The 20,709-nt window shown below is 35.9% G+C and overlaps 3 protein-coding genes across 5 annotated transcripts in view; all 3 read right to left on the minus strand.

The window, feature by feature from the left end:
- Positions 1–394, minus strand: part of LOC144433811 (uncharacterized) — a 5,115-nt gene extending 4,721 nt beyond the window's left edge. The window contains exons 1-2 of the mRNA XM_078122177.1: positions 293–394; positions 1–91 (exon numbers count right to left, since the gene is read on the minus strand). The exon at positions 1–91 is cut by the window's left edge and continues 591 nt beyond it. Coding sequence (XP_077978303.1) covers positions 1–75 — 75 coding nt within the window. The 5' untranslated portion in view covers positions 76–91; positions 293–394. The remainder of the gene's footprint in view (positions 92–292) is intronic.
- Positions 395–5,485: 5,091 nt separating this feature from the next.
- LOC144433866 (uncharacterized) lies at positions 5,486–7,803 on the minus strand. Its single transcript, XM_078122254.1, has 3 exons — positions 7,561–7,803; positions 6,777–7,233; positions 5,486–6,425 (listed from the first exon to the last, which is right to left on the minus strand). Exons 2-3 carry the CDS (start codon positions 7,224–7,226, stop codon positions 5,868–5,870), a joined length of 1,008 nt encoding a protein of 335 aa, XP_077978380.1. The 5' UTR covers positions 7,227–7,233; positions 7,561–7,803; the 3' UTR covers positions 5,486–5,867.
- A 12,341-nt stretch (positions 7,804–20,144) lies between these two features.
- The window catches only part of LOC144434641 (uncharacterized), a 33,579-nt gene continuing 33,014 nt past the window's right edge, over positions 20,145–20,709 (minus strand). For all 3 annotated transcript variants that reach the window (XM_078123144.1, XM_078123143.1, XM_078123142.1), the window contains exon 3: positions 20,145–20,461. In XM_078123144.1, coding sequence (XP_077979270.1) covers positions 20,318–20,461 — 144 coding nt within the window. In that variant the 3' untranslated portion in view covers positions 20,145–20,317. The remainder of the gene's footprint in view (positions 20,462–20,709) is intronic.

Consider the following 20,709-nt stretch of genomic DNA (forward strand, 5'->3'; position numbering starts at 1 on the left):
TTTGCGTAGTTTGGAGTGTTTTCCTTCACATGCCACTAAAACAATAGCGACGAGAAATATAAGGATCTTATACATGTTTTTGCGGACCAAGCTAGTGGAAGAAATAACAAAATATATAGAAACATAAATCAATTGAGTTAGAAGTACCAACAAATGCACAAATACTGTCGACATTAATACAAATGTCTGAATACGTTTACGGCACACTTTGTCTTTTCCTGTACGAATCAATCCAATGAAAACAAAAAAAGATCTGCCGTTAAATGCAATATATATATATATATATACACACACTAACCGACTTGATGTTCCCAGATCTTCTTCGATTCCTTCTTGAAACGGACACACTATCCCTTCTAGGGGTGATTCTTTCCAATCAACTTCCTGTCGTAGATTGGTGGTAGGTTATGTTAATGTCACCAAAGTATCAATTTTACCACTTGTGCATAAGCTCTTTCTATTAGTGGATAGTTCGTTGTGACGTCACAAGAGGTCAGCCTTTCCCATTGTCTCTCACTTGTGAAATCTAATTGTTATGCATGATTGTACCGTAACAGCTGTATGATATTTTTACTAGTCGTCGGAAGTAATGTCACATACATTCACCAAAAACATCTGGTTGGCAAGAAAATCAACAAAAAATAGTAATCTTGATATTAAAATGTTTCTTGAAATGAGGTACCTATATATATGCAGAACTATTTAACAAGATAAAAAAAATACTCTTTCCCAACCATTTGAGGATTAAAAAAATTACAACAGTACTTTCTAGCTTTTGCAATATGATGCACATTCACTGTAACAGGTGTTTGGGAGGGGTTGTGCCGCTATATGTATATTTACAGTCAAATCATCGCAACGAGATTTACACATATTTCCTTTAATACAACCAGTTAGTCATTTGTTAATATTTATTAATTTGTATATATCTGCATATAAAAAATATCATATTACATATATATGAAAACAACCCTCTATATTAAGACCATTAATGAAAACAATAGCGTCATTTAATGATATTAATTTGTTTATTTTTTATTGAATGTTTGAATGTAGTGTATCCTTTGTTCAAGTTTGCTTCGCAATTTATAACTTCCATTGTAGTTTCGAGCTTCGTTCCTTCATCGATTCGTTCCAAAAATTCTGCCAAAAGTACAACTGTTTGTAAAAAGTTTGTTGGTGACAGACTTAACTTATCACTTTGTAAACAAATAAAACATGATGGTGAATAGTTTGACAGTTTATATCATGATGGTGTGTGGTTTGATAGTTCATATTGTGATGGTGTGTGGTTTGATAGTTCATATTATGATGGTGTGTGGTTTGATAGTTCATATTATGACGGTATGTAGTTTGATAGTTCATATTATCATGGTGTGCGGGTTGGTAGTTCATACCATGATTTATTACTAAATGGTGTATTTTTTTGGGTTCTTATACGTGTGTTTAAGTGTTTAATATACTCTGAGTTTACAGGCTGGCACATAGACGTCGACAGGTGTGACATCAAATAAGTTAGATACCTCATCTGCTGCATTAATGTTCAACGTTTCTATGGAGAGTTATTAATATACACACACCAGCCCTTCTCATGCAAACACGCTGATGGAACATTTTCTGATGGGATATGATTTTCCCTCCCGCTGTTACATTAAGTCAAAGTATCAAAGTATTAATAAATCTGTCAAACACATATATGATACAACTTTATAGGATCAATAATGTCTTTTATCGTTCTGTTTAGTCACAGCAATACATATCTTCTTCTTTTCAATAAATAACTTTTTCAAGTTTGCTAACTAATGAACATATTACACCATTGACATAGGTTCATACATTGACATAATATAGCCCATAATTTCAAATTCATTACATCGATTCATATAATATAAACAGTGTGATAATATCGTATATAAGGAGGCTAGTGCCAATCAGGGACAGAAGTATCAGTCGATATAATGAGTGTAAGGTTGTGGGCTGTTTTGACATTAATGTCATTCACGTGAAGTAATGAATATTTATGACCTTTTCTAGGTGTGAGTAAGCCGATTTTAGGATTTTTCACACAGGTGTTACTTTAATATAAAATGTCTATGGAAAGTTAATCTAATCATAAACGTGAGAGGGTATTTCGTGTGTGTGTGTGTGTGTGTGTGTGTGTGTGTGTGTGTGTGTGTGTGTGTGTGTGTGTGTGTGTGTGGCCTGGAAATCATTACTTTAAATGAACCGCCACTAGTATCAATTTGAAAAGATTATTTATAGCAGTAGTATACCCAATTGGTGTTATAGCATGGCAGTATTTGATAACACCATTTCTTTCATAAGTAGTAGTTGTAATATATAATGTAGTCACATTCTATGTGTTACTATTAATGTACTTGCACAGCTTGTGTAAAAAGGAATATATTCAGGGTGTGAAAATTGATAGCCATGAAGATATTTTCGATATCACGAGGCAACAACAACAACAACAACAACAACAACAACAACAACAACAACAACTAAATGAAAATATTTATATTGTGTGTGCTTTTGGTGAATAAACATGCATAGATCCGACTTTAAGCGTGTCGAAAAGTGTTCAGTCTCAAAGTTGTACTTCGACAAATGAAATGTGACGTGTGCACTGTACGTATCGAATGTAATATTTCAAACTTCATTAACTACAAGGTCCTGTGTTAAATATATATGTTGATGTAACAAATGTGATTTGGGTCATTTTACACAAAATCCAGGCAGTGGTAATTCTCATAAACGTCCACATATTTTGTTGTTGTGCACGGCTCAGCTGCATCCAAACATGTAAATCACTGAAACCCCCGCACGGCAAGTTCACATAATGTGAATATTTCAGATTTTAAAAATATACAACTTTAATACCCTATCTGATCCCAAATTAGAAGGTGTATTGAATAGACCTTAAGTAGCTAGGTGCATTGAATAAACCTTAGGTAGGTAGGTGTATTGAATAGACCGTAAGTAGCTAGGTGTATTGAATAGACCTTAGGTAGGTAGGTGTATTGAATAGACCTTAGGTAGGTAGGTGTATTGAATAGCCCTTAGGTAGGTAGGTGTACTGAATAGACCTTAGGTAGGTAGGTGTATTGAATAGACCTTAGGTAGGTAGGTGTATTGAATAGACCTTAGGTAGGTAGGTAGGTGTATTGAATAGACCTTAGGTAGGTAGGTGTATTGAATAGATCTTAGGTAGGTAGGTGTATTGAATAGACCTTAGGTAGGTAGGTGTATTGAATAGCCCTTAGGTAGGTAGGTGTATTGAATAAACCTTTGGTAGGTAGGTGTATTGAATAGACCTAAGGTAGGTAGGCGTACTGAATAGATCTTAGGTAGGTAGGTGTATTGAATAGACCTTAGGTAGGTAGGTGTATTGAATAGCCCTTAGGTAGGTAGGTGTACTGAATAGACCTTAGGTAGGTAGGTGTAATGAATAGACCTTAGGTAGGTAGGTGTATTGAATAGACCTTTGGTAGGTAGATGTATTGAATAGACCTAAGGTAGGTAGGTGCATTGAATAGACCTTGGGTAGGTAGGTGTATTGAATAGACCTTAGGTAGGTAGGTAGGTAGGTAGGTAGGTAGGTAGGTGTATTGAATATACCTTAGGTAGGTAGGTGTATTGAATATACCTTAGGTAGGTGTATTGAATAGACCTTAGGTAGGTAGGCGTATTGAATAGACCTTAGGTAGGTAGGTGTATTGAATAGACCTTAGGTAGGTAGGTGTATTGAATAGACATTAGGTAGGTAGGTAGGTATATTGAATAGACATTAGGTAGGTAGGTAGGTGTATTGAATAGACCTTAGGTAGGTAGGTGTATTGAATAGACCTTGGGTAGGTAGGTAGGTGTATTGAATAGACCTTAGGTAGGTAGGTAGGTGTATTGAATAGACCTTAGGTAGGTAGGTGTATTGAATATACCTTAGGTAGGTAGGTAGGTGTATTGAATATACCTTAGGTAGGTAGGTGTATTGAATAGACCTTAGGTAGGTAGGTGTATTGAATAGACCTTAGGTAGGTAGGTGTATTGAATATACCTTAGGTAGGTAGGTGTATTGAATAGACCTAAGGTAGGTAGGTGTATTGAATAGACCTTAGGTAGGTAGGTGTATTGAATAGCCCTTAGGTAGGTAGGTGTATTGAATATACCTTAGGTAGGTAGGTGTATTGAATAGATCTTAGGTAGGTAGGTGTATTGAATATACCTAAGGTGGGTAGGTGTATTGAATAGATCTTAGGTAGGTAGGTGTATTGAATAGACCTTGGGTAGGTAGGTAGGTGTATTGAATAGACCTTAGGTAGGTAGGTAGGTGTATTGAATAGACCTTAGGTAGGTAGGTGTATTGAATATACCTTAGGTAGGTAGGTAGGTGTATTGAATATACCTTAGGTAGGTAGGTGTATTGAATAGACCTAAGGTAGGTAGGTGTATTGAATAGACCTTAGGTAGGTAGGTGTATTGAATAGCCCTTAGGTAGGTAGGTGTATTGAATATACCTTAGGTAGGTAGGTGTATTGAATAGATCTTAGGTAGGTAGGTGTATTGAATATACCTAAGGTGGGTAGGTGTATTGAATAGACCTAAGGTAGGTAGGTGTATTGAATAGACCTAAGGTAGGTAGGTGTATTGAATAGACCTAAGGTAGGTAGGTGTACTGAATAGATCTTAGGTAGGTAGGTGTATTGAATAGACCTAAGGTAGGTAGGTGTATTGAATAGACCTAAGGTAGGTAGGTGTATTGAATAGACCTTAGGTAGTTAGGTGTAATGATATGATAACTATATGGAGGAACTGTGATAAACGAACATTGATGTTTACATTTGAGAATATACTGTTGCCTAGACACAGAGCTCATCGTGTGGGGTATATACTGTATCTGGTCATAGACCCTCCAGGGTCGAGTCTATGATCTTGTAATTGATTCAATTTTAAGATCGTGAGTAAATCATTTGTAAACGTAGTCATTATTATAACAGGTGCAGTCAACGAAGTTGTTCTTGCAGAAAACTGTTCTTACGCAGTTGATCAGTGGGCGGGCAATTTTTTCGATCGGTAGCGGGAGGGGAGAATACATGGAAGAATTTAATTCCTGATTTTGATACAGAGGGTAAAACATGACGATGTCTGCAAGGGACGCTATCAATAGTTCAGTGTAGGATAAAAACTGAATTCTTTAAGTTCGGCCTCAGACCCCCTATAGCTAAATCACTATGTGCCTTTTCAGCATTGCAAAATGTACGAAGGGTCAAGGACCTTTGGTGTTACCTTAGTTTGTTACGTCATCAATCAAAATACAAATTACACACAAGAACATGTATTGCCTTTGTGAACGTAAATTTATTGGTTTATTGACGAAAAGAGATTTATTTAAGGAAATTTAAGTTTAGTTTTCATTCACACACACACACACACACACACAGACAGACAGACAGACAGACAGACACACACACACACACACACACACACACACACACACACACACACACACACCGTGTTTTACATAGTAACTCAACAAAGCAACAAGTTGATGATAAAGTACATTCTCTCTACTGTGCATATTGTGACGTATTTGATGTCTAAGGACAAATAGGATGGCCAACTGCCTTTCTTGTCATATAACAATATTGAACATAATGATGTCATCAAAGTCGAATGTAAGATACCCTTCTCCAAAACATTGTAAATATGATTCTAGGTGAAAATGTGAATATAATGATTATCAACCCTTTATTTGTCAACCCTTTACATTGAAATATCATGCATATGGGGTTTTAACAACGAGTAGCCCAGATAGCAGGCTTGTATGGTGATCACTCTTATTTGCAATGTGACAACAGGTTATTAAAGTGCTAATCGTCTCCAGTACCATCGCCTGTATCGTCTTCAGTACCATCGCCTGTATCGTCTTCAGTACCGTCGCCTGTATCGTCGTTGCGATTTTCCGAACATGTGAAAAGCCTAAAACCGTTATCTAGAACTGTGGTATAACAGACTTCGTCGATCCCATTAACAGCATCAACTTCGTCAATGATTGTAACATTACCAATAACATCGAAAATAGTTTCATTCACAGGGTCGACATCATCAAGTAAAGCCGTACCATTAACATAATCAAAAAAGGTTATGTTATCTGTGCCAGCATCAACTTCGTCATAGATTGTAACATTACCAATAACATCGAAAATAGTTTCATTCACAGGGTCGACATCATCAAGTATAGCCGTACCATTAACATAATCAAAAAAGGTTATGTTATCTGTGCCAGCGTCCAAAGCAGTTGCATTGAGAATTGCAATGATATCATCACCCTCACCATCATCATTACTGGCATTGTAACTTGCAGTAACATTTTCCTTGTCAATTTCAAAATCGAAGCAACCCCTAGCAAATGCCATAGGACAGCCATCCTGCAACATAAATACAATTTACAAATGTGAACAGCAAATCAAAGGAAAATTTCTGCTCCATCTGATTAAACTCTTTATCAACATTCATGATGATGCTATTATCAGACAAACGGAATTGTAGAAAAGACAGTAGATTATCAGTATTTTACATTAACCAATTGCCACATTCACGGATTAAATTTTCAGTTGATAACACCCCCCCCCCCCCCACAATACCCCTCCCATCACTTCCGTCTCTCTACGTACCACCTTAATTCTTTCTCTCTGGAAATGTTAGGGTACTTTCCAGCGATATTGGAATGTATAGTTATTCAACTAATTCTTTGTGAGGATTGTATTGTCACTACATACCTTCCCCAACTCCAAACATTTCAAGACGGAGTAACCATTCCACTTGTTCAGATAACTACGAGCGCAGCTCAGACAGGTTTTAATCTCTGGGTCCAAATCATCTCCTGCAGTTGAGTTATTACAGTCTGCGTCGTAGACAGCAGAGTACATCCGATGAGATTTGCCCTTTCTCACAGCATAAATCTGATGGTCATTTTCATCGATATTTTTCAGATGCAATTTTCTTGCTGCTTTTTTCAGATGTGATGGACATGCAACCTCCTGCTCCCTGCAAGCCATTCGTTGTTGGACGTTTCCTCTGTCAATCTTGCAAGATAAACACATCCTGCTAGTAACTTGAGGTGCCTTGATCTTGGTATTGTGTCTAGAAAGCATCTTATGATTGTTAAGATGCCTAGCCGCACAGGCTACAAGACACACAGCTAATACGAAGACGGTACCCTTGTACATTTTAAATCTGTAGGTATATGATACAAAATTACTCGATGGTTGGAAACTTATTTGGATTAGAACCACACTTAGCGAAATGTAATTTATCTCCACCGAGAATAGTTTATCGAACAAAAATAATCCAAAAATATTGTTTGAGCAGGTTTCTATTTCCTTAAATATTTAAGATCACCCGGACTTGAGCTTTCAAATATATCAAACAGTATTCCATATCATAATGCAATGTTTATATAGAATGCATATATCTGTTTAGTTGCCAAAAAATAACGAATATCACTTATTTCTAATTCAAATAACAAACCATATTATACTATAGTATAGTGCAATTACGTACCAGTAACACGGCAGGTATTGTGGTTAAGATGTTGTACCTTGCTGGTTGCCGTATCGTATTGTTCACAAACAGCTATACCCTATCTTCTGCCCAACAAAGATCCTTTGAGATGAGATTATACTTTATATTTTCAGATCTCAATCTGTGCTAGCTTTGTATTGGTTCGTATTTATAAGGCTACTCGGATGATGTAACCTGGGCCACCACTTGATTCCACCTGACAGACAATTTAGCCAAATCTACGGCTAGAGCCAAAGGTGCAGTTCCATTCAAAAGAGCTACTTGCTTATTTTATATTTGATTGGAGAAAAACTGACATGAGGTCATCGCCACATAAGATACCAATGATAGATAGATATCTTTCCTTTGTTTTATCTGCGGGATGTTGTCATTATATTTTTAAATGTACAAAAGTCTGCTATCCATCACAAAGGAACGAAGCGAAGGATTATATTTTAGCAGTGCTTCCTTTTCACAGATGTCGTGTGAATAATTCATTTTTGTAAGCTGTTCATCGATGACAGCCTTACACATGTATATAAATGAACAGTTGTCGCATGTATTATCGCAAACAGATGTTCCATTTCCACTAATAGCCTAGCATTAAAAATCAACATCTGCGTATACAAAATTAGCTAAGTCTTCACCATAACACGCTATGAAATCAAGATTTGCTTTTAGAAACTGTCACATAACATTAATACGAAACTTTAACATTTAGTCATCGTTGATGCAAATCTGCCAAATCCATTATAATAATTACAAATGTATATTTGGATTGATTCACACTCTAAATGACGGATATTGATTGCCATATTAAATACATTCATTAACTAACGGCTCATAGCATTCCCGCTGCTTCCACCGAAATCTGATGGGTAGATATGGTTATTTTGATACCTTGAATATGACAGCTGTCTCTGAGCTTTACAAAAGTAAAACAAAAAGGTATTTCTGGATTTAAACTGAATGCCTTCCGTAACGACAAAGACTTGAAATTTTCGTTCGTGCACACAATTATTACTGGAATGTCACATAACATATACGATTAGTTATGTTTGAAGTATGTACCAAATTTAATTGCATTTGAAAGTGCATTTTTAAGATATAACATAATTACTGAACATCATTATACAAATAACTCATTGAAACTAAAAGCTACATCACAAAGCTTTTTAGAACATGTGCGATTAGCTATGTTTGAAGTATGTACCAAACTATATTGAATTTGGAGTATGCATTCGTAAGATATAGCCTACTTACTGAAATCATTAATTATGCAAATGAGTCATTAAAAATAAGAGTTGCATCAATGAGCTTTTTGAGACGTGCGCCCTGGTATCACGAATGTAGCCTAATTAGTGACCACCATTAATTATGTGAATTACTCATTAAACCTTAAAGCTACATTATCGAACTCTATATGGCACATGTATATTGTTGTCAGCAATGAATGTACTAAATTATATTGAATTTGAACTATGCATTCTTTAAATATAGGCTAATTACCGAAAATCATTGATTATGCAAACGGATCATTAATATGCATGTAATGTTTACCAAAACCTAATCAGTTCTAGCCATTACCCTAAATCTCTAGCCATTACCCACCAAATCTCGTTTGAATTGAGCCAGCCGTATTGAGAAAGCGATGACACACACACAGATTGTCATCCCTTATAAATAACCTTCCTTACGGAAGGTAATTATAATAATATTACATTTTTGTAGCGAGGCCGGTGACACACAATTAGTCCCTGGATTTGTATTCAGTGTTATACTGCTTGGTAAATGCAAAAATTCCAAAAACATAACATCTTTTTCGTTAGAACTTTAAACGTTTAATTCTGATTTGTTATTTGCTTTTTGACTAAATGTGTTTTATGTTTAAGTCTGTTCATTGTGTAGGCGGTAAGTTGTTTTCTTTCCTAAAAGCGTTTTCTTTCTCTTGATGAGTTTTATATACTGCTTTGAAACAGTATGGCGAAGAATAATGCACCAGATGTAAAATGGATGGCTCCCGTAAGGGACCACTTAATTGGAAAAGTAATGATACGAAACTGTATGAAGTTTGAAGCTTATATAGTTAACATATTGTCTGAGTGACATCATCATGTTTTAAATGACGCATGTACGTCTTTGGCATAAATACATGTACTAATCAATGCTTCATCATTTCCACGGTTTCATTTTTATGGCTGGATTTCAACATATTACATAGAACTAATGATCTTCATTTTGTTTTACTTTTGTTTCCACATTTCTGTCTACAAGATCTACAAGTTTCTTGCGCGTTTGTATATCACAACAGCTGTTCAGTCCACAAATAAATCCAAAATGCTCATTTAGAACGTTTATTTATTTATTAATCTTTCATATACAGACACCATTTCAGTGCATTAGCACTGTTCTCCCAATGAATTACAGGAGTGCCTACACAGAAAAAACCAAGAAAACCAAAAAGGACAAACCAGGACAAAAAGTTACAGATGCACAGTGCACTTTAAAAGATATCCACTTACATTACCAGACTACATTCTTAAGATGTCTTTTAAATATCGATGAGTTCGGAGCTGATCTTATGGATAGGGGTAGATTGTTCCATAGAACAGCACCACTATAATGAAATGCCTGTTTCCCATATTCAGTTTTAACTGTAGGGATGTATATGTTACCTTTACTGGCCTGTCTTGTGTTATGAAGATGAATTTGGTTGGAATGATTGAACATTTCAGTTAGGTAACTAGGTGTATTACCTGTTACGGATTTGTAGACGAGTATCGCCAGTTATCGCTTCCATCTAATTTGAGGGCTGACCCAACCCAAGTTTTCATATACCCAACCCGTACTAGTATCACGGGGAACTTCGAGGAGCAGTCGGCCAGCTCGTTTATGGAAGAGCTCAAGTGCCTTCAAATACTTTTGATTTGTATTACACCATACATTCACACCATAATCGAAATGGGGAAGGACTAAAGTATTGAACATCATCTTCCTAAGTCCCAACGGCAAAAGTGTCTGATTCTCGACAGTAGACCAAGTTTTAGAGAAATTTTAGCAGAAATTTTGGAAATATGCGTTGAAAATTTCAATTTTGAATCCAGCCAAACCCCTAAGTATTTGAAATCAAATATTTGCTCTACTAGGTGTCCCTGTTTTCGAATTTGCAAAACTGATTTTAATTTTAGTTTTTGAGAAGTACCGAAAAGCAGGGTCTTGGTTTTACTTGTATTCATTGTTAACTTGTTTGAGTCAAGCCACGCCTTGACATGCATTATTTCCTCTGTGAGTATCACTTCAATATCGGCAACTGATTTGCATGAATAGAAAATAACCGTGTCATCTGCATACATCATTACTTGAGCCTTTATAACTGTTTCCGGCAAGTCATTGATATAAAGGGTGAAAATAAAGGTCCCAGGATTGAACCTTGGGGTACCCCACAAGAAATGCCAATGCTTTCTGATAATGTGGAATTTAACTCTACAACTACAACTCACGATAGGCACGGAACCATGCCAATGCACTGCCTTGTATATACAATTGATGTAGTTTCTGAAGCAGCAGTCCATGATCGACTGTGTCGAATGCTTTCTTCAGATCTAGAAATATTGCACCAGTGAGTTGTTTACGATCAATAGTATTATTCTCATCTAGATGGCTGTACAGCTGATCATGGACAGCTCTTTCCATTATCTTAGAAACTACAGGGAGGATAGATATTGGTCGGTAATTACCAACGTCAGTTCTATCCCCCTTTTTAAATAATGGCACAATCCTAGCTCGTTTCCACTCTGCAGGAACCTGTCCTGTCTGTAGAGATAGATTAAAAATATATGTCAATGAAGATGATATATACGGAGCCGCATATTTAAGTAACCATGCACTGACATTGTCAATACCAGTGGCTTTAGCAATACAGAGTTTCGACAATTGTCTACAAACGTACTCAGTGGATATGTCACATTGGGTTAAAAGTGTAGTATTTCGATTTGTAAACTTCATTGACAGTTTGGATCCAACTGTAGTAAAAAGGTTATTAAGCGCATTTTTATGGGTGGTGATATGATCATCCACTTTCAAACCCATGACAATCTCATTAGTCTGGGTTGGCAACAATGTTTTTCAAAGTGTGCAAAAGATTTTTTGAGTCACTGCTAGTTTGATCTAATTGCGATGTAAAATATTCTTTTTTTCAAATGTACCCTCCTGTTGTTAACATAATTTCTAACTTTCTTGAATTTGCCCAAAATGTTGCATCCTTATGTTTTTCTGCACAATGTTTGAGTCTATCACGTTCACATGTTAATGCAATGAATTCACCTGTTATCCACGGGGTATGTTCTCCCATACGAGTGATAGCCCGAAATGGAGCATTAGAATCACACACAGGTGTCATCCTTCCACATGCCCCAAGCGTCATCTGGGTTGTCGTGAATTTCAATTGACTGCCAGGGGATATTACGAACTTCATCACAGAACCTCTCTGCATCGAAATTCTTGAAAGATCTAGTTTTCACCTGTTTTGGTGCAGACTTTACTTTCAGTCACAGACAATTAAGAAGTTAACAATTATATTTGTCTGTGTTTCTGTATATTACGAACGGCATACACCAGACGATGATCGCTGAGACCGATGGAAAGAACTATGGTTTAAGATGTATGAGCTTGGTCATTACACACAATTAAATCAATAAGAGTTTCTAAGCTGTCGGTTACACGGGTGACGTCTTTCACTGGATTTCTTAATTGAAAAACCTTACAGAAATTAGTGAGACGTTTTGCTAAACCTTTTGTTTTGTTTGGTTTTAAATCAATATTGAAGTCCCCAAGAATATAGAGAATCTTGTCTTCATCACAAGCTGTCGAAATATACATTTTTCCACACATTCAAGGTAGTCAATGTCTGCTGAAGGAGGGCGATAAATGTTTCCAATTGGACAGGATTTTGACCTGTGGATGTCTAGTTGAATCCATATACATTCAACACCATCCATCTGCAAGTCCTCTCTATTTACAGTCTGTAACGATTTGGAAGCGTATGTGAGCACTCCTTCCAAGGTTTGGGCGGTCTCTCCTATATGTCACATATCCAGGTATATCAATTTCAGATGTAGTAACGGAGCTGTCAAGGAGTTTCTCAGATAGTGTGAGAATGTCATAGGCTGAGATCTCGTGTGATGACGTAATTCATCAATCTTGCAAACTTGTTTTCCTCAAATTCCTATTGTGTTTAGATGGGCAAGTTTAAGTCCCTTCTGTGACACTTGCAAATACAAGTTTGGGTACAGGATCATACATGGAATCATTTGATTCAGTTACATCAAAAGCAAGTTTTCAATCTCCAGCTTCTTCTAAGAAACTGTCTGTCAGAGGTGGGAGACTTCAGGATATGCAATGCCATTCAGATGTTTTATCTTCCGACAGGTGATTGTATTCAGTCATAGTTATGCCAACACAATTTGCGTGATACCATATATCACAGGTATCGCAGCAAAATCCCCCTTTAATTCGACCGAAAACATTTTGAACAATATAGCCACTGGGTTACTGTGAACATCTCCACTGCATATCAGTGACAATAGAAGATAATACCAAAGTGCGGACACAGCTGTTGACGTTCTTGATCTTGGCCTACCTTTGATTTTATCGTGATGAAATGTTACAAAGTTTTCGAGCGCTGACAAGCTTGTGTTTGCAACATTCTTCTTAATGTACAAGTCTTCCAAGGTGGGTGGGTCATACTCACTGGGTACACGAACATTCACGAAGTTGTGGTTTCCGAAACTAGCTAATATCGAAAGAAGAAGCATAGCACAAACGACACCAAACACACACGTCGCCATCTTGCATCTAAACGTTGTGTTTGTGCACTCATAAATGCATTGTTTTAATAATGTAGACAACAAACAGTTCCATTATTGATTCATAACGTGTCAACTTGTATAATTCACATCCAACTAAGCATCATTTATTTCTTTACTATCAGAGTTTGTCATTAGTAGAGACTGCATGTTTACATTAACCATATGATCATATGATATCACGTGCACAGATAAGGTTTGGTAAGATATTACGACTACCATTTATTGTGATAAGTAACTTAATGGAACAACGCAAGTTTTCGAAGCTTGGGTATATATAGGAGAACATAAAGGGGTCGTAAAAGTCAGTTTTGTATGTCACACAAAAAATGTTAGTGTCCATAACATTGGTATACTAGCATTACTACTGCAGAAAGAATAATCGCTTTGGTATGTTAGCGAACTTGAAATATCCGTATTTATGTTACCCATGGCAGAAGTATTCTGGCGTACGGTTCAATCGTTTGGTCCCCTTGGCAAAAGAAACCACAGGCTAGCATTGAAAGGATTCAGGAAAAATTCATCAAATTTCTTTGCTACAAAACCGGGATCATTTTTTAATCATCATAAGTATGCAACTTTATGCGACGTTTACGATAGTCTATATATTCTTGCTAATTTACGTTTTAATGTTCGGCAGAGGAGAACTTGTATTAGACCTGATGTCAGTAGAATTAATGTATTTAAACACTGTGCTATTCAGAGATGTATGACAACTTATAATGATCTTTGTTGTAGATATTGACTTTAATTTATCTGAGAAATTTTAAAAATGCAATTTTGCAAGGTTGTCATCTCAAGTCCACCTGGCAAGATTTATATATTTGCTGTTTGGTGTGTTTCTATTTGAATTTTGTTAGTTTTGTAAATAAATAAAAAATAAATAAATAAATAAATGAAAAAAATATAAAAAAATGAAAATACGTCTACTATGTATTTAGAAACTGAAACCCGGTAAATGTTTCCTAGATTCTGAGACTGATGGGAAGTGGCTATTTGTAGTGTTAATGTGTAGTGTCCGTAATGTGTAGTGTTAATGTGTAGTGACAGTAATGTGTAGTGTTAATGTGTAGTGACCGTAATGTGTAGTGTTAATGTGTAGTGTCCGTAATGTGTAGTGTTAATGTGTAGTGACCGTAATGTGCAGTGTTAATGTGTTGTGTCCGTAATGTGTAGTGTTAATGTGTAGTGACCGTAATGTGCAGTGTTAATGTGTAGTGTCCGTAATGTGTAGTGTTAATGTGTAGTGACCGTAATGTGTAGTGTTAATGTGTAGTGACCGTAATGTGTAGTGTTAATGTGTAGTGACCGTAATGTGTAGTGTCCGTAATGTGTAGTATCAATGTGTAGTGTCCGTAATGTGTAGTGTTAAAGTGTAGTGTCCGTAATGTGTAGTGTTAATGTGTAGTGACCGTAATGTGTAGTGTCCGTAATGTGTAGTGTTAATGTGTAGTGTCCGTAATGTGGTGTCCGTAATGTGTAGTGGTAATGTGTAGTGTCTGTAATGTGGTGTCCGTAATGTGTAGTGTTAATGTATAGTATCCGTTATGTGTTGTGTTAATGTGTAGTGTCCGTATTGTGTATTGTGTATTGTGTATTGTGTATTGTGTAGTGTTAATGTGTAGTGTCCGTAATGTGGTGTCCGTAGTGTAGTGTTAATGTGTAGTGTCTGTAATGTGTAGTGTTAATGTGTAGTGTCCGTAATGTGTGTTAATGTTTAGTGTCCCTAATATGTAGTGTACATGTGTAGTGTCTGTAATGTGTAGTGTTAATGTGTAGTGTCCGTAATACGTAGTGTCAATAATGTGTGTTAATGTGCAGTGTCCATAATGTGTAGTATCAATGTATAGTGTCCGTAATGTGTAGTGTCAGCAACACAAAATAAGTGTTATATATTAAACTGTTTATACTGAAGAGTAGAACAATTGAGATTTATTTATTAACTTATTCCAAAACTACCTATGAGGAGTACTTTAATTTTCAACCTCTTACGGAATTTTTAGTTTTTTGCCCTAAGCACAACATAAGCGAAGCATTTGTTGTGAAACAACATACATACCACACTTGCCTTATTTTCCTACAATTAATTGTTTTTTTTATAGTTTGTTTGCTTTTCGTACACGCTCCTGGCGACGTCATCACTGTCGTTTGTTCGTATGTAACGAGCGCTCACAAAAGAACAAACGACAGTAGACGTAACAGCCAACAAGAAATCGCGGTATACAATCCATCATCAGATTGTAATCAGATTGGGCTGTACCGTGACGAAATAGCCTTTCACAAGACGTAACCAATATTCCAGAGGGCGCTATATTGTTACTGGAAAACTTACACAAAATTCGTACATAACCTGTGCTTGCAGTGCACTGAAGTTCAGTACCAGTCAAATTTTGCAAATACAGTACCTTAAATAAAAATGACAATTTCCTTGTCTTTATGATGATAAAGTACAACAGTACATTACATATGCATTAATACTGGGCCATTGGGGACATGACTTTAATAGTTAATGGTATGTAAGACATAGTGTATGATGACCTGAGTGGGACAGCAAATGATCTATACAATATATGAAATATTTTATAGTGAATTAAACAGTTGACTCAAATAAAACATTTCATCTATATATGTGGCAGTAAGTTTGATAACCATGATGGCAAAAATGAATAAACGAAAAGAATAAACAGATCCTACTCATAGGCCTTGTGATTTAATAACTGCAATGAAAAGATTGACAGATGGCATATGGTCGCTTGGGTATAAACTCATACCCCTATAGTGGTCTCATTTGGTAGACATGGGTAATGGCAAGAACTGATTAGGTTTTGGTAAACAAAATGAATATGAATATGAATGAGATATTTGCGTAATTAATAGTTTTCGGTAATTAGGCCATATCTCAAGAGTGCACGCTTCAAATTCAATATAATTTGATACATACATTTGCGGTACCTAAGCGCATCTGTCCTGAAATTAATATCGATGTAGCTTTCAGTTTTAATAAGATATTGGCATTTTTCAGTAATTAGACGTGGTGGCCACACAAAAGAAGGTTGTCGTTTCTGGTCAGGAAACGTTGCCTAAAGTGGTGTCATGTGAGGACCCAATTTTTTTTTCAATTGTTCATGATTAGTTCTGCAGTTGTCTTCCCTGAAGTAGCAATTAATGTAGGGAGAGTTATTTTTGTTTACCCTTGGATCTGCAGTCTGCATTGGCAGGACAAACACGAGAAAAAAGAAGATCGAGGCGGGGGATTTAAGTGATGCAAACTCACCAGAAAACAATCCTAGTTTTTTCTTGGCCTTAAAAACACCTACCGTGAGATCTATGCTACAACTTTCTATAAAAGCTTCCCATTATTACATGTGTGGGTGGCCGTAAGATCGCATCTGCAAGCAATCATACTGGAGATTTCGCCTACATAACTTCATACATACCATCTCTTCACTATTTCTTGTTTTTACTTTTTTTGATACTCACACGTATTTCTGTTTCTGAAAGCATGCATGGGGAAATCGTCTGTCAAACCAGGTCAGCTTCAACTCCCAGGTGAAATCACCAACTTTCTACTGAAAATTCTTGCTGGAGAATTCACCAAGATAAATCCATACCATCTCTACTTTGATCAAAATTAAAATTCTTCTCTTTTTTTAAATATAAATCTTTCGATACTAAGGGTGAGTTTGCTGCCAGAACGTGTGCATTTATTCGTATTAAGATATTATCACAACAATGCAAATGAGATAAGTAAATGTTGTTACTGTGTTGCAATGGTTGGCAGCACTACTCATTGGGTCAAAAGTTTCTGTCGGATCTGAATATTATTTTGAGAAACCAAACGAACTTGAGAGCCATGGAAATTCACCTCATTGTGGCATGCATCGCGAAATTCTTGAACTGAGTGTTACATAAAGGGTATTGCCGCCGTAAACAAGTTGTATAGAATCAAAGTATAGACCGGTATCATGCTTACCATAAAGTATGTAAACTTTCTGCATACTAGAGATGTTACAACAGTTTGAATTGTGTTTATTATTTGCCGTGGAAACTAGTGTACATATCGCGGTATGTAGGGGATCGCGAAGGCAGAGTGAAGTTAAGTCAAGCTTTCCTGTACTGAGAATAGGTAGCGGACATTTGAACAACTTTTTCGACAACTAACTTTTATTGGGACTTCAAAAATCACAGATATAGAGCTAAAATTCATTATGTTCAAATGATACCAATAGCAATCCATACATTTCTTCTGTATACATGGGTAAATGTATCTATGTTTGTATGTATGCGTATCCCTGTAAATTCATCTCAAAAAGCCATTACACCTGTTCCACTACGTACATAGATTGATATCACAAAGTCATTTCAGATTTCTTATAGTTTGGCATACCATTTTGTCAATTCAGGGGTATATCATGTACTAATAGCCTACAATAACAAGGTTGTTGCATTCCAGCAATTATTATGTGTAGGAACAAAAAACTGAATATAACCCTTACAGAAGGCATTCAGTTTCAATCTGGTTTTTAATTTTGGCAGTAATTGAAACTTCATGCAATTTCGTAATATTTTTTATTTTATTTTTATAATTTAGTTCAGTAAGAGAACAATGTAATATAAATGTTATGATAAAATTTCATATTTGCATATTATAGTGTGTCAGTAAACATGTGTAGAGCTAACGTTTGTGTGTGTGTGTGTGTGTGTGTGTGTGTGTGTGTCACCATTTTCTAAAAAACGACTGGCTCCATTCAAACAAAATTTTGTAGACGTGTTCCGTAGGGTTATGGCAAGAACTGATTAGGTTTTGGTACATACATTTGCGATACCAAAGCATATCTGTCCTGAAAATATTATTGATTTAGCTTTTAGTTTAAATAACTTATCGGCATCTTTTAGGTAATTAAACGCTATGGCCACTCAAAAGAAATAAAGTTGTTGTTTCTGGTCAGGATACGTTGCCTAAAGTGGTGTGACGACACGATTTTTTTGTTAATTGTTCATGATTAGTTCTGCAGTTGTCTTCCCTGAAGTAGCAATTAATGTAGGGAGAGTTATTTTGTGTTTTCCCTTGGATCTGCAGTGTGCATTGGCTGGACAAACACGAGAAAAAAAAAGATTGAGGCTGGGTATTTAAGTGAAGCAAACTCACAGGAAAACCTATTTTAAGGCCAAGAAAAAAAAGGGTTTCAATTTCGTCAAATATGGACATATCATTAACAAATTTCACACACTAATGCGCAGATAAATAAAGAGAAATCGTATCTTTTTAGAGTTTCGATTTGAAGTTTAGGAAGTATTATATTGACCTTGAACCATCTCCTTTTTACGGTGTTCTTTTCCCGATTTCTCCCGATAACAAACTACTGCTGTTTGTTGCAAGGCTTTAGCTAGTAATCGTTATCTAGCACGGTATCTCAGGAAATAAATACACTCTCACATATTTATCAAGTGTAATAATCTATAATTTATACCGAAATGTATGTGGTCAAAATATGGAAAATAGACCAAGCCTAGCCTACAAAGAAAATTTTGCAACAATGTATCAATATTGGTGACCTATACATTGACTCTATATAATTAGTGTACAGTGATGGAGCACCACTCAACAAAATCTTGACAATTTTCCCATAGTGATTACATGTAAAGGAGTGTGAAATAGTCTACATGTGACAAGTAGACAAACTGACCTGTAAACTCATGATGGGACAGAAGGAAGTTCAACACGCACATGTCGATGGTTGTGTTAGTGCAACAAAAAACTATATGTGACAAAGTTGATGAAATTGGAAGCAGAAACTTCAGGATTTGGAGCAGATGGTACTTTACCCCGTGACGAAATTGGGCAATAATACAGTATCACTTCACTGTATTAAGGAGTTGTTAAACTGTTACAATGCTTACCATGAAGTATGTAAACTTTCTCGTGCGTAATTATAGCAATGTTGTGTGGGTTTGAATTTCGTTTATTATTTGTGTGGAAACGGGTGTGCATATCCCGGGTATGTAGGGGATCATGGAAGCCAAGGATGGCAAGCTTTCCTGTGCTGAGAATAGGAGGCTGGCATTTGAACAACATTTTTGACAACTAACGTTCATTGGGACTTGAAAAATCACAGATATAGAGCTAAATTTCTTGCATAAATCATGAAATTGCAAGACTATACCCTTACGGAAGGCATTCGGTATAAATCTGGTATGTTGCTATGTTTGCGAGTTGTGAATGTGAGCAACTCATCAATAGTTATGTTATTTACCTGTTTATGTACAATTTGATACATCTATAATAAATAGTATAATATACATGTAATTAGCATTGTCCATCAAGCTATACATCATGCTAACACATACACTGACATATATATACTTAAAATAATTCTCAGCTGAACTGCCTCAAGATGTTTAATTTCAAGGAAGTCACTACTCTAACGATTTGATGAACCTGAACACGAAACACACATGCGCATTGATGGATACTAAACATTATCAGCATATCAACTGAATAATGAATAAGTAATGAGATGTTAACAGAGACTTTATATCAGTAAGTAATGAAATACAAATGTACCCATATTACAAATACCATCAAATAACACTACAGAAAGCATGGATATATTAAACATAATTAGATATAAATGCATGCAAACAAACAAACAAACAAACAAACAAACAAACAAACAAGCAAACAAAGATGTCATTTACATTCAAGACATCATATAACCATATTCATCCTTGTCGTTATTACCATAATATAAATAATTGAATGTACTAATTCTTTTGTTTGGAATTCTCTGTTATAACTGTTATTCTTCATTATCCCATCACCAATATTAAACAATGGTCTAGAATTTCAGCTCGACCAAGTTATCTATATTATTTGCAATGACTCTTTACTGTTACTGATATGTACAGAATGGTACAAAATCGGTTTCCGCTTCTCCAGGTAGGATGTAACAATACTCGTCCACAAGGCGTTTGACGTCGTCGATGTCATAGTCAAAGTTGACTTTCCCGGTAGTGAATGCATTAGGACAACCCTCCTGTATAAACGCATAAAGATGATTAACAATATGGCAATTTACGATTATGAGAATTTTTCTCCAAGAAACTTTTGAGTCATGCAAATAAGGTGAATCAACACGGTGGTAGTATTATAGGATGGATAAATCAACAAGTTAAGGTGACAGGATTATGAGATGGACAAATACGACGCAACACAAACCACACATCATTCTGACATGCGTAATGGACGACCAGTGAACTTTAAATGAATTCATTGCATACATAC

This window comes from Glandiceps talaboti, chromosome 4 (assembly GCF_964340395.1).
Source record: "Glandiceps talaboti chromosome 4, keGlaTala1.1, whole genome shotgun sequence".
In the NCBI taxonomy this organism is placed as follows: Eukaryota; Metazoa; Hemichordata; class Enteropneusta; family Spengelidae; genus Glandiceps; species Glandiceps talaboti.

What these genes read in the sequence shown, in the direction of transcription:
- LOC144433866 (XM_078122254.1), bottom strand. Translation starts at nt 7,226, where the DNA reads ATGTACAAGGGTACCGTCTTCGTATTAGCTGTGTGTCTTGTAGCCTGT. An exon ending in AATGTTTGGAGTTGGGGAAG is followed by an intron (nt 6,426 to 6,776) that starts GTATGTAGTGAC and finishes TTTATGTTGCAG; the next exon opens with GATGGCTGTCCTATGGCATT.